The following is a 14,980-nucleotide window of genomic DNA, read 5'->3' as shown; positions in this document are numbered from 1 at the left end:
AAAATAGAATTCTAATTTTTTTTCCTTCTTATACTATGGCAACTTCCTGTAGTCTTGGCTGTAAATGGGTAAATGAAATATTGCTGCATTCTGTCTTACAGACTTGTGGGATAGAAATTACTTTAAATTGGACCTATACAAGGGCCTATTTTGATTTTTTTTTCCCTCACGTTTTTGATTGTTTTTCTCTTCTTTTGATAATTGACTCATACACCCCCATGACTCAACATTGCATCCTGAGCTGAACTGGATATTTTTTAACACCTACTTCGGGGGGGATTGTATTTTAATTTAAAATCCAAGATTTTTTATCTTTTTTTTGAGATTGTATTTTATAAAAATCCAAGATTTTGATTTTTGTTTGAGAAAATATCTTCAAGGAAGAAGCTTGCTAATTAATTTCTAAATCCAAAGAATGAACTGTTGCAGAAAGATACCAGAAAACCTAAATTACCATTATCATACACTACCAGTATCAAGAAGATCAAGAATGAACTTTGGATATGGTTGATTGAACTGAAGTTTGATTGAACATTTATTGTAAATGTACACTTTTATGCCAAAAGGGACCGCCCCTAATTTGGCTGTCAATGCACCTAGCAAAACATTGGTTTTGCTTACTTTCTTTTCTATTTCCTCCCTCACTACTCTAATTTCCTCTTAAAAAATTGAATATTGTATGCATGTATAGTTAGAAGTGCATTTAGAACTACAAGATGATTATGTTAAGTGATCAATGGGGAGCCTAGTCTCCCAATGATCATCAGGGGGAATTGTGAATCTAAAAATTTCTCAGACTTGTGAATGTTAAAAATTCTCAGACTCTACCTTAGAATATTTGGTTAAGACCATTCTCCATTTTAAACAATGCAGGTACTTGATCAGGAATGTGAGAACTCTAATATTACTCCACTCATACTTAAGCATACTTTAGGAGAAGATAAAGTTGTAAACTCCATACTGAACAATGAAAAGTACTTAACTCATACTTATAGTGAGGCAAAAGCCCTTAAGCTAAGTCTATTTTTAGATCTAATACAAAAAGGTGCTAAGTACCTATGAAGGTAAAATTAATCACTAAAAGGTCAGGCAACTTGCAAACTTGCAAGGGACAAGCTTAACAAAAGAGGTGTGAAGTTTAGTCTACTCAGGTGTGAATTACTCAAAAGTTTAGTCCACTCAGGTGTGAATTAAGAATGGTTAATCCTGTGAAAATGTCTACTGTGATTGGTAGATGTGAAAATTTAGGGGAGGTGACATAGGAGAAAATTCTCTTTAAAAGGAGGCCAGAAGGCCTCTGAAGTAAAAAAACAATGCTTGCCAAAGCTGAATTGAAGGGCTCAGTGGCTGAACTTAGTTGAGCTGAGTCTCTGAACACTAGAATCTTGCTTGGTACAAATCTTATGGTGAGTGGATTAAAGACTGACTGATCTCTCTCTTAAGGCTTAAGCTTAGGCTAGCCTAGCCCTTTTCTCATTATTTCCTCTTACTCTATCTCTCCCTTTCATTAATTCCTTAATTTGTATTCATTAAAATCTCTATAAAACCCAGCTGACTTGGGTATATTTAATATTTGGGAATTTTCCCATGGCGACCACTTCATTTTTGATTTAACTCAAGACACTGTCTTGAAAACATATTTCTGCGGCAACAGTTTAAGGCAACCATTCTTTTAACTATAACAAGCACATGGTACATTCACAAAGACTGACCATGTACTAGGGCATAAAAGCATGGCAAACAAATGCAGAAAAGCAGAAATAATAAATGCAACCTTTTCAGATCATAATGCAATAAAAATAATAATCAATAAAGGTACATGGAGAGCCAATTCAAAAACTAATGGGAAATTAAATAATATGATTCTACAAAATCGATTAAAGAACAAATCATAGAAGCAATTAATAATTTCATTGAAGAAATTGACAATGATGAGACATCTTTTCAAAATCTATGGGATGTAGCCAAAGCAATACTCAGGGGGAAATTTATATCCTTGAGTTCATATATTAATAAATTAGGGAGGGCAGAGGTCAATGAATTGGACATGTGAATCAAAAAACTTGAAAGTGAACAAATTAAAAACCCTCAGATGAAAACTAAATTAGAGATCCTAAAAATTAAGGGAGAAATTAATAAAATTGAAAATGAAAGAATTATTGAAATAATAAATAAGAGTAGAAGGTGGTATTTTGAAAAAAACAAACAAAATAGACAAAGTACTAGTCAATATAATAAAAAAGGAAAGACGAAAACCAAATTAACAGTATCATAGATAAAAAGGAAAACCTCACCTCTAATGAAGAAGAAATTAAGGCAATCATTAAAAACTATTTTGCCCAATTATATGGCAACAAATATGGCAATCTAGGTGATATGAATACTTACAAGAATATAAATTGACTAAATTAACAGAAGAAGAAATAGAATTCTTAAATAATCCTGTATCAGAAAGAAACTGAATGATGCATCAAAGAACTCCCTAAGAAAAAACCCCCAGGGCCTGATGGATTCACAAATGAATTCTATCAAACATTCAAAGAACAACTAACCTAATACCATACAAACTATTTGACAGAATAAGCAAAGGAGTTCTACCAAATTCTTTTTATGACACAAATATGGTACTAATTCCAAAGCCAGGCAGTTCAAAAACAGAGAAAGAAAACTACAGACCAATTTCCTTAATGAACATAGATGCAAAATTCTTAAATAGAATACTATTTATACCAGGAATGCAAGGATGGTTCAATATTATGAAAACCAGCCACATAATTGACCATATCAACAAGCAAATCAACAAAAAGCACATGATTATCTCAATAGATGCCAAAATACACTCATTCCTCTTGAAAACACTAGAAAGTATAGGAATAGAAGGGCCTGTCCTAAAAATAATAAACTGTATAAATCTAAAACCATCAGTAATCTGCAATGGGGATAAATGTTAGAGGGGATGTGGCAAAGGTGGGATATAAATGCATTGCTGGTGGAGTTATAAATTGATCCAACCATTCTGGAAGGCAATTTGGAACTATGCCCAAAGGGCGCTAAAAGACTGCCTGCCCTTTGATCCAGCCATAGCACTGCTGGGTTTATACCCAAAAGAGATAAGAAAAAAGACTTGTACAAGAATATTCATAAGTTGTACTCTTTGTGATGGCAAAAATATGGAAAATGAGGGGATGCCCTCCAATTGGGGAATAGCTGAACAAATTGTGGTATATGTTGGTGATGGAATACTATTGTGCTCAAAGGAACAATGAACTGGAGGAATTCCATGTGAAGTGGAACAACTTCCAGGAATTGATGCAGAGTGAAAGGAGCAGAACCAGGAGAACATTGTACATAGAGACTGATACACTGTGGCACAATCAAATGTAATGGACTTCTCCACTAATGGCAATTCAATGATCCAGGACAATCCTGAAGGACTTATGAGAAATAACAGTATCCACATTCAGAGGGAAAACGGTGGGAGTAGAAGCACCGAAGAAAAACAACTGCTTGATTACATGGCTTGAGGAGGCTATGATTGGGGATGTAAGACTCTTAAATGGTCATCCTAGTGCAAACATCAACAACATGGAAATAGGTTCTTTTCAAGGACACATGTAAAACCCAGTGGAATTGCTCCTTGGCTATGGGAGGGGGTGGGGAAAGGGAGGGAAAAAATATGATTCTTGTAACCAAGGAATAATGTTCTTAATTGACTAATTAAATAACATTTTTAAAAATAGAAATAATTAGGTTGGAATACAAAACAAATAAAGGGGAGTAGCATGAAATAAAGAATGAAAGAGTAGGCTGAGAGAACTCTAAATATGTCATGCATTCATAACAGACATTGAGTTCCTATTTTATTTTCTATGGAGTGTCACTGGCAGTATCTGAGCAGAACTTCATATAATCAAAATTGTACATTATGAAATTCATGCTTGCAGACAATATGAAGGCTGAATCAGATGAGGAGAAATAGAAAGCAAAGACAACGGTCAGGAGGCTAACATCCAAATCTACAGAGAAGGTAACAGCAGAAAAAACTGTTCACACCAAGAATGGGAAGGCTCCTCTACTCTGAGTCTTCTCTTCAACAACCCAATCACCCAACAGTCAGCTGTTCCTTACCCAAGGTATTGGACTTGCAACGGCTTGAGCCTATTGCCAAGACAGCAGCATAGCCTCCAAGTTTTTCTTCAGAAGGTTTATTCTCAGAGGATCCCTCCTCAGAGAGGCTTCGCAACAAATAAGACCTGTGGGACAAATGTAGGGAAATGGGATCTAGATTAGATAGATAGATAGATAGATAGATAGATAGATAGATAGATAGATAGATAGATAGATAGATAGATAGATAGATAGATAGATAGACAGACGAATAAATGAATAAATAAATAAATAGCCTGGAAGTCTATCTTCAACTTAGTCAAGAAAATCTGTTAAGATTTTGGGAAAGTCACTAAATCTCTAAGGACCTATTTCTACATCTCAAAAGCACAAGAATAAGGAATAAGATAGGAGCAGGATAGTCTGACAAGATTTTTGCTCCACAATTCTGACAGCAATTTGATGCTACTGAAATGTTATTAAATCAAGTCAGAGAGCAATATTACTCTGCCTTCTGTAGTCACTACTAATAGAAGGTAGACGATGATTCTTCTAATAAAGAAGAAGATCCAATAGTGTGGAGAACAAGAAATAATCCATGGGCTGTCTTTTGTACAATGTGTCATTAGCAATGTTGACGTAAGCATCATAAAGCCCATGAACTCCTTAAACATAAGATCTTTCAAAAATTTTAAATATTATTTTCATTTGTTTCAATAATTAAAACATTCCTATTATAGCTGCCTATATGTAGTCATTTTTATTAATAATTCCTTTAGCATTGAAAATCTACATTCAAAGAGAACTAAATTATAAATCTTTCAAAATAATCTCTCAGATATTCAAAAGCTTTCTTTTCAAAGCTGTTTGGTAATCTTTCTCTTCAAAAATCAGCACATGTGATACCTCCTCCATCAAAATCTCCCTAATTTCCCAGAAGAAAGTGACCCCTTCCTACCTCCTTTCTAATGGCACTTGTTCTAGACACAGCTTCCCCACCTATGCCTCTAAGACTGAGAGAGGCACAGATATGACCAAAGGGGATCCACATATGCACCCAACATTGGCAATTAGTCATTAGGTATATTCTCAATTAAGAGACACAAATAGTACTACTACGACTAACTGTGGAGAGTATATGCAAATTTTTTTAATGGTAAAAAAGGATCATCATAAATTTTTTGGACCTATCCAATGTAAAAACTTGTTTTGCTTAATTTTGTGCATCTGTTATGAGATTTTTTTTGGTTTGTTTTTCAATGGGGGAAGAGGTAGGAGAGAGATATAAATTTTTCCCCATTAAAAAAAATAAATCTTTTCTTAAGGGGGGGGGTTCCTCATATTTAAAAAAAAGAGAGAACTATTGGTCTAGATTTCTTTATTGCCTTTATTCCTCCCATTCTGCCTTGTATACCTGTAATACATAAGAATAAGTTCATTGAGGGCTAAGACTGAAGTCAATCTTTACCTTTGAATCCCCAGCCCCTATATTTACCTTACATATATACTAGGTGTTTAATAAATGGCTGCCAAAATTAGTCACTATAATCTGCAAGGGGTTCTCACAATTAGTAAATGAACTTAAGGCATTTGAAAAAATTGGTCCTCTTTTTCTTTGTATTTCATCCTCAGAGTAAATAAGCTAAAAGAAATATCTAGCATCTAGCCAGAAACGGAATCTTCTCAAATTTACACAGAATTCCTCACATATTGCTAAAATAAAAAAATATATGTAGACTCCCCATGTAGGAACAAAAAGGACACACTATATCAAAGGAAAAGAAAAATCCCCAAAAGTGATGAAAAAGGAGCCAAGAAATATGAACTCTGAGTCGTTAGGGCAGTAAAGAGTGAGTAGCTGTATATACACAGCATTAGAACCATAAAGTTAAAGAAAATGAACCTGTACCTTTCTAGGAAAGCCTATGATTCCCTAGGAAAAATGTCTTCACTCCCCCATTTCTCTAAGCAATATACTACACCTAGTGAATGATGCGTAGGTATCAATAAGTTGTAGTGTAGCAGGCAAAAGGTTCTTAGTTATCTCCGATGACTTATGAGGGTCAGTCTCAGCTGCCAACTTGGAAAAATATTCATCCAGAGAGACCTGGACCTTGGAAATGGCTGCATCAAGGGTATAGATGGATTGCAGGCTGGGAATCTCGTGTAACTGCAAGATGGTGGTACAGTCGATGCCACAGAATGATGAGATCTTAAAAACACCAGACATCATTAGTCAAGAGGGCTAAGCAGGCCCCAGTGGCTACATTAGCACTATTCTAAATAAAGACTAGCCTACCTGTTGAGCAAAGTACCCCTCTGCTATTTCCACATCATATCTCACAGAGCGGCATGTGCTGGATGCCAGCTCAAGGAGGGGACTAGCACGGTCAGCTTTCATGCCCTGTTGGACAAGGTGATCCTGTGTAGGGAATAGGAAAATAATTTCATTTCAGGACACTCTTGAGCACATGATCTAGGCCAGACCTAAAGCCATCTTCTTCCTCAGGTCAAAGCAGCCAATCTTCAATGCTACACCATGTGTGATACTACCGTACCTTTACCCAGCTGACATAAGAGCTGATCCGAAGGCGGGAAGACCAGCGCAAAGTATGCAGAATGTCACATTCGCTCAACTCACGGGTGTTCATGGCCAACTGGTTCATATATTTCTTGGATGGTGGCAAAATCCCTAGGATCCTCCAGAGTATCAAGAAGTAATACTGGAGGGCACAGGCCTCCTGAAAGAAGCAAGAGTAATATGTCACTTGACTTATTTCACTTCCATCTTATTTCACTTTCATCTCCCCACATAAAAGTGCTATCCCAAGAACAAAACTGTCACTGCATCAAGTCCCTGGTTCCACTTGAGTTTTAGCTCCCCTCAGCTGTGAGACTTCCCACCTGGAAGCTGTTGACCAGTGATGTCAAGTACAAATAACAACAGGGGCCAGGACCCCTTTACCTATAGACCTATAGACCTCTGTTGTCTTAGAAAACCACATATTAACAGCAAACATGTTCTACTGCATTTTCATTTATTTGGTTATATATTTCCTAATTATATTTTAATTTCATTCAGGCAAAATCAAGAGTATTGAGGGTCACATTTGACACTTATGTGATGGGGGAAAAACTCTGCTGCAATACACCCAATAAAAGAGAAGGGAAGTGGGCAGCAAGGTAGCTCAGAAGTCAGACCTAGAGATGGGAGATCCTAGGTTCAAATTTGGCCTCAGACACTTCTAAGCTGTCTGACTCTGGGCAAGTCACTTAACCTTCCACTGCCAAGCCCTTACTGCTCTTCTTTCTTGGAACCAATACATAGAATTGATTCTAATACAGAAACTAAGAATTTTTTTAAAATAGCAGAGAATTTATTCTACATGTTCAAATCATGGGCTTCATCCTGCACGTAATACAGGCTAATGAAGCCAATACTGCTATGGGAGGACAGCCTCAGCCCCAAACATTTTGGGTACATACAAAACGGGAAAAACCTCCCTCTTCCACAGTCAGCCCACAGTGCACAGGTTGCTATTTATTCGCAAACAGCCACTTCACTAAAACCCTAATAAAAGCACACGAATGTTCAAATTAATCCTCCATGAGGTGAATAATCTATCCAAATTTAACAAAAAAAAACTTGAAACTTATCTATGATATGGAATTAAAAACTGGGCTTACTTGTCAATTGACATTCAACCACCTGCTGAGATACCAGACCTTGGAAAGAAAGGTTCTGGTCTGAACATCAACCTTCAGGAATACAACCTTCCTTAGAACAGAGAAGCCCAATATTCTCAGGCTCTTACCAAGACGGTCACATTCTTGCTCTCCTTCCTCCTGGTGGTGTCAAACTGAGATCCAGCTGCTAGCAAAGATGTCAGGGCACTGTAGAGTTCATCATATTTCACTGCTCTGGAGAAAAGGACCTCACAGATCTAAGGCCAGAACACAAGAACAAGATGGTTTCCTCACACACTCAGTGCTGACAGAATGTCCCACCACCAAAGGCCATTCGATTCACTTGCTATTGCTCTGAATTCCCGCTCAGAAGGAATTAAATTTCATGAAACCCAATATCAACCATCTCCTTCCTCAATTGCCAGGCAGAACCTATCTTCAAGATGAAAATGGTCTCATAAAACTAGAAATGGTCACTAATGTAAAGCCTACATCCCAGGTCCAACACCCTCAGTCATTCTTTCTTCTTTCTCTAACTCTGCCAGGGTGAGAATCCAAGGTCCCTCTCTCCCATGATGTAAAATAAGGGTTTGGGATTCCTGATACCATATTATCAAGACGATTTAAGTCATCTTCTGAGGCTTCTGGTGACAGGACACAATAAAACCTGGGCTGTGAAGCAGCATCTGGAAGACAGAATATATTTAACATGTGATTAGAGAGGAGTAGGTGCATTGTCCTCTGCCTGTAAAGTGCAATATAAAAATCAGACAGGGTACAGCTGAGTAGTTCAGTGGATTGAAAGCCAGGCCTAGAAATGGGAGGTCCTAGGTTCAAATCTGGCCTCAGACATTTCCTAGTTATGTGACCCTGGGGAAGTCACTTAACCCCCATTGCCTAGCCCTTACCACTCTTCTGTCTTGGAACCAATACACAGAATTGATTCTAAGATGGAAGGTAAGGGTTTTACACATGCACATACACACACGCATGCACACACACATACATATATATCAAACAGCAATTTGGAAGGCAATGTGCCCTAACAGATATGAAACAGAACCATCATTTTATAGACCTAGAAGAGTCCAACATAAAATGTCATTTCCTAGCTCTCAAAAAGATCAATGTAAGAAGATATATTCTGAGTAAATAAACTAAAGACTCTGGGAGTGTAGACTCAAGCTTATGTTTCTAGGAATTCTCTCACCTCTCTGAAAGCCCCAGGACAACACTTACAGACAGCAGACACACTGGGCATTTTGATCGCAGCACTCTAATGCATTTATTATGTAATGTTTTATATTTATATGCATGTGTCTAGCTCCATAAAAGGCAGAAAGTTCCATGAAGATAGAAAGTGTCTTATCTCAGTTGTGTAACTTGTCCAAAGCCTAGTATAATGTTCTCTCTCCATACAGCAAGTGTTTAATAAATGTTTGCTAAATCCTCAAATAGGAAGATAAAATGGCTTGTGGATGGGGGAAGGGGTCCCCCACAGTTCTAATCCATGACTCAGAAATTCTAAACCATAAGCAAAAATAGAACAAAGAACTTAAAATGCAGCAATCAGGCATGCCCATGTCTTTATACATATACACTGGGGTCAGGTAAGAGCCCATAACTGGTGCTCTGGCCCTTGATTCCCTCCAGGAAATAGAGACTCAGAGAGGCAACTGTAACTTGCACATACCATTTACTTCCCCTCAGTAGGGAATTACGGACTTGGCAAATTTGAAAATCTTGTCAAATGGAATCAACTCAATCTTTCTTGGAAAGATGCTGGCCTTCCTAGCAATAGGACAATTGCCCAAATTGACAATTTTTTTAGTTATTTTATTCCAATCTTCTTGATTATTAACTAATTTCTTTCTTTTCTTTATTCCTTCCTTCCTTTTTTATTTTTTTCATTGAGGTGCACTAAAGAAGCTAGAGAGTCTTTATAAAGTTCTTCTCATCTGACCTGATGCACAATGCTTGATCCAGTTTTCTTCCACTTCTTTGAAGCCATGATACAAGGGCAGAGGGGCCCTACGGCCACTTTCCTGAGATCCAGTTACCCAGCCAAAAGGAGGGCTAAGGAGGTTATATTGCACCTGCACAAAACACATGAGGATTTAATTTATGGAAGAAATATATCATCACCAATTCTGTTCTAATCTTTCTTAGATGCTGACAAACAGCTTGAAAAGAGTAAAAATAATCACTGGATGGGGGCAGCTGGGTAGCTCAGTGGATTAAGAGTCAGCCCTAGAGACGGGAGGTCCTAGGTTCAAATCTGGCCTCAGCCACTTCCTAGCTGTGTGACCCTGGGCAAGTCACTTGACCCCCATTGCCTAGCCCTTACCACTCTTCTGCCTTGGAGCCAATACACAGTATTGACTCCAAGATGGAAGGTAAGGGTTTTTAAAAAAAAAAAATAATAATAATCACTGGAATCCCAATGAAAAAGATGAGAATGAAAGAGTAACAGCCAGATATTCATAGTGCTTTAAAATTAGCACAGCATTTTAATACATGATCATTTCTTAGCATCAAAACAGTCCTGTCAATAGGCAGAACAGGTATCATTATCTCTACAGAGGAGACAGAGGCAGAGAGATGCTAAAGGACTCACCTAGGTCACACAGCTGGTGTGCCACACACTAGGATTGCTCATCCCCAAATAGCAATTTCCCCACTATGATCCAGTTTCTCTTTACAATGACAGCAAATGCCCATATGAAGTGGTCAGGCCCACTTTGATATAGAGAGAAGCATCACAAGGAACTGTCCAGCTACTGGAGTTCATTAACTCTTAGCAATGCCTTTAAAAGGATATTGTAAGAAATGACAGCTTCTATCATCCTGCAGAGTCTCAAATGACTTACAGCATAAATAGGGTAAGAAACAAAAAAAAATTCTCTTTTAATTCAAGGGTTAGTGTAATGGAGTGCTGGGCCTCCAGTCTGGAATGGCCAACTCAAAATTAGGCCTCTGGCAGTTACCAGCAGTGACATGCCCAGCAATTCACTTTAAGTCTCCACCAATTTCCTCAGCTGCAAAACTAGGATAACAACTAACAAGACTAATAATACCTGCCTCAAAAGGATTCAAATGAGATAATTTGTATAACATGCTTTGCAAACTTCAAAGCATTATATTAACGTAAGTTGGAAATTTTATTATTATTTGGCTCTATAATAGTTAATGAATTTCTTTTTCTGGATATTGTTATCAAATTATCATAAGCATCCATATTTCTATAATGCTTTTAACAATTCAATTTAACAAGCATTTATTAAATACCTACTATGCAAGGCCCTGTGACAAGTGCAGAAACTAAAAATACAAAAATCAAAAATACCTCCTGCCCTTAAGGACCTTAAATTATTCCATAGGGGATCCATACACTAATCAAATGATTTTGTAATCACTTGATTTAGAAGTTTCCTCCAAAGATGTACACAGCAATCCATCCATACCTGTACATTCAAAGTGACTTTTAGCCATGTCCTCCCATAAATTCAGCAGGAATAGGAGGAATGAGGGATTGGGGGAGTGAGGAGGGAGACCCACCACCCACTATGATGGATTTTCTCAAGACACTCAGAGGCTATAGTGTAGAGCTCTCAGATTATCCACTTGTTATTCCTCATCCACACCATGTGGATGAACAGGCAAAATATATTTACTTTACAAATAAAAGCAAATATAACTGTGAGAACAGATAGAGCCCTAACAATCCGGATATCAGCCAAGTTTCCTCACTCAAAAAGGTAGCACTTGGGTGAGCCCGAAAAGAAGTAAAGAATTCTAAAAGGCCAAAAAAAGTAGAGGAAACATACTCCAGGAATGGACAGCAGCTTGTAAAAAGGTTCAGAAATAAAATGGAATACCAAGTTTAGAAAGCAGCAAATAGGCTGTTATGGCTATCATACATGTGTGAAAAGAGAATCTAAAGGAAGTCTGGAAGACCTATCAGTCAGATGCTCCTGAAGAATCCTGAGCAGAAGAGTGACAAAGGCAGACCTCGTACATTAATTTGGCAGAATGCTGAGGGCAGATTAGAATAGGGAAAAACCAGAAATAGGGAGGCCAACTAGAAAGCAATTACAATAGCACAGGCAAAAAGCAATAAGATAAAGACTCAGACAACAATGAAAGCTATTTGACTAAAGAGGACAGATGTGAGATATGCTATAGCGAAAGAATTGGCAACATTTGTCAACCTAGTTATGGAATATAGGGAGTGAGGGGAAAAGAATTAAAGATAATTTCAAAGTTGTCAACCTGGGTGACTAGGGGAATCATGTTACTCTCAAGAGAAACTGTAATGGTTAGAGAAAGAGGAAATTTAGGAAAGATCATGAGTTTCACATCAGATACAATGACTTTGAAATGGTGATGAGACATACAGGTTAAAATGTCCAGCTGCTGGTGTAGGACTTGAGTTCTAAAAAGACATGGGGGTTAGATATGTGTGTATCATCTGTGTAAAGATGATATATTGGACTCATGAGAGCTGATAAGATTAAGCAAAGGTAGAGCAAGAAGAGGCCAGGGACAGAAACTGAAGTGATATATAGTTTAGGGTAGAGGTGGGGGTGGGAAACAAATGATGAGCCAGTAACAGATACTAAACAGGAACAGGAATAGGAAGGCAAGAATGAGGAAAGTCAAGAGAAAACAGGGTCATGAAATGACAACACGGAAATAGTGCAGTGATGGTGAACCTTTAAGAGACCAAGTGCCAAAATTGCAACCCTCATGCCACATGCGAGTCCCACACCTTACCCCAGACAGGGGAGAGAGGAAGCACCCCTATTGAGCTACTGGGAATAGAGGCAAGTGGTGTGAGAAATGCCCTCCGATGCTGTGAAGAGGAGAAAGGGAGCAGTCTCATCTAGCACATGTGCCATAAATTTGCCTACTCAGAGACAGTGAATATCCTTGGTGTCAAAGGTTGCAGAAAGGTCAAGAAAAATGAGGAGTGAGAAAAGATGGTCAGGTTTGGCAAGCAACTGAGAGATCCTAGATAACTTCAGAAAGAGTAATCTCACTTAGTGATGAGAGTGGGAGACACACCACAGAGGATTCAAAAGAGAGTGGAAAGGAAAGATCTAGAAGCAATGATCACAGATAACTTTTTCTAGTTTGTTAAAAGAAAAAAAGAATACATGCTCATAGCTTGAGTGGATGGGATAGTCAAACAAAGGTTAAAGACAGGAAGAGTTGTAGATTGATATGTAGATGCCAGGAAGGAAGGAGTCAGGAAGGATAAAGAAAAGCTGAAGATGAGAGAAGAGAGTTTATACAATCTCCTAAAGAATGTGATGGAATCCAGAGCAAAAAAGGCAGAGCTGAACAAAGGCAAAGGCCACATCTTCCTTAGAGACAAAAACAAAGAGGGATTAAGGAAGATGTGGAGAAGTTTGGGGATAAAGAAGAAGGCAGAGGAGAGATTTCATTCTGGATGGTCTTGCACTTCTCAAGTAAGTATGAAGCAAGGTCTTGGCTGAGAAAGTGTATGGAGAGAGGTGGAGTAAAAGGCTTGCTAAGAGAAGAGGAATACTGCTTTAAAACTTGCAAAGTGAGATATGTATATGTGTAAAATATTTTTAAAACCTAGTTTTATCCTCACATCTCTTATCTTCTTTTTATACAAGAACAAAGTGAGACTCAATAACGCTAAGTGGCTTGCTGGCAAGGATAAGAAGCAGAATTTTAACTCAAGTCTCTCCTAACTCCAAATCTAACAATGTTTTCACTACACCATCCTGCCTTTCTTTATATAAGCAGGGCAGATTTTATATAGGTTAGTCACAGTCTATTAGAAAAAACAAAATGTGAGTTTCCACAATTAGAATGGAATGAGTATTGGGGGCCATACCTGTTCAAAAAGGTACATTGGGACTTTGGAGTACTGATGAAGTAAATAATCAAAGACCAAGAGAAGGCGAGCCAGGAGCAGTGGCACTGAGCACAGCTGAGAATCCAAGCTAGCTGTCAGCTCTAGGATGGTCTGGATGCAAAGGGCCAATATGGAACGACGACCTTTCTCTGAGAAGTTGTGGAAGAGGAGGAGGAGAAGCTGTAAATGCTCCACATTCAGGTCTTCTGTATCGCTAGGAAGCACCCCTTGCAAGGCATTCTGTTTCAGTGTGGCCACAAACCTGTCAGAGAAAAGAAAGGGACTCAATGTGGTAAAATCAACAAATATCCCTGGGGCTAAAGTGTTAATAAACACATAGGGAATTAAATTTCTTAAAATCTGGTAATTAGAGAGTCCAGGGAGAAAAAGACATAAATGGTTAGGAAATAGAAACCAAATCTTTCCCTGAAAACACAAATGTCAGAGTTGGCATCCAAAAACAGCTCCCAGAGTTCTGTGATGAGGCAGCTAGCTACTCCAGTCTCCTTATCAGTAGAAATGAGCTGGCAAACAAAGAAGGACCATACTCTAAAAAACAGCAGCCCAAAAGCATGATGATAGCAGGGCTATGTAAGCAGGATAGAATCCATTACTTCTTGCAGTGAGTTTGTCATCTGGTTCTAGTCTCATCACCAGAGAATATGCTACATATTAAAAATCATCACATAATATGAAAAAGTTCTGAATAACTCAGCATCCTATGTGTGCACAAAGAAGGAAATTTTACCCTTGAGCAAACTTGGGAAAAGAGCTTTAATGTAGAAAGCTATAAATGTGGCCAGCATTCTGTTCACTCACTCCCTTTGGCTATTAGGGAAGAGATTTGTGTTTTAATAAGGGCTTTCTCCCCTCATTTTTGACTGATCCTCCTGGGATCAGTCACATGGGTTTACGATTTCACAAATCCAGCATTATAGCTATTTGATCCTAGAGAGGAGAATAAAAAGACAAAGTCTTTTAGGAACACAAATAGCTTTGAAGATTCATAAACATGCAGACAAAAAAATGGCAAAAACCAGATTCATCTAAAGAGGATTTAATAGGTGACCAATTAATCTGAGTTTTCCCCCAAGTGCAAAGAAAACCTTTAAAATTTGGCCAAAAGACTGCAAGTTCTTTAAATAGTTTCAGGCAAAGCATGTAGGAATACAACTTGAAAATAGGGTTGTTTTTCTGCTTCAAACTTTTATTTTTTTAAATGAGTTGGAATATAAAATCATTTCTGGTAGTCACCTTTGGCCTAGAATTCATATTCTAAATGTCTGATTTTCT

At 37.9% G+C, this 14,980-nt stretch overlaps 1 protein-coding gene across 1 annotated transcript in view; it reads right to left on the bottom strand.

The window, feature by feature from the left end:
- Nucleotides 1-14,980, bottom strand: part of UBR4 (ubiquitin protein ligase E3 component n-recognin 4) — a 162,006-nt gene that overhangs the window by 114,863 nt on the left and 32,163 nt on the right. Inside the window, exons 19-26 of the mRNA XM_056795687.1 lie at nt 13,667-13,949; nt 9,758-9,890; nt 8,401-8,480; nt 7,923-8,051; nt 6,666-6,848; nt 6,407-6,529; nt 6,090-6,319; nt 4,129-4,253 (exon numbers count right to left, since the gene is read on the bottom strand). Of these exons, the coding sequence (XP_056651665.1) occupies nt 4,129-4,253; nt 6,090-6,319; nt 6,407-6,529; nt 6,666-6,848; nt 7,923-8,051; nt 8,401-8,480; nt 9,758-9,890; nt 13,667-13,949 (1,286 nt within the window). The remainder of the gene's footprint in view (nt 1-4,128; nt 4,254-6,089; nt 6,320-6,406; nt 6,530-6,665; nt 6,849-7,922; nt 8,052-8,400; nt 8,481-9,757; nt 9,891-13,666; nt 13,950-14,980) is intronic.

The sequence above is a fragment of the Monodelphis domestica genome, chromosome 4, assembly GCF_027887165.1.
Source record: "Monodelphis domestica isolate mMonDom1 chromosome 4, mMonDom1.pri, whole genome shotgun sequence".
Classification (NCBI taxonomy): Eukaryota; Metazoa; Chordata; class Mammalia; order Didelphimorphia; family Didelphidae; genus Monodelphis; species Monodelphis domestica.
Note: the sequence above shows the minus strand (reverse complement) of the source record. Positions and strands in the feature narration are given on the sequence as shown.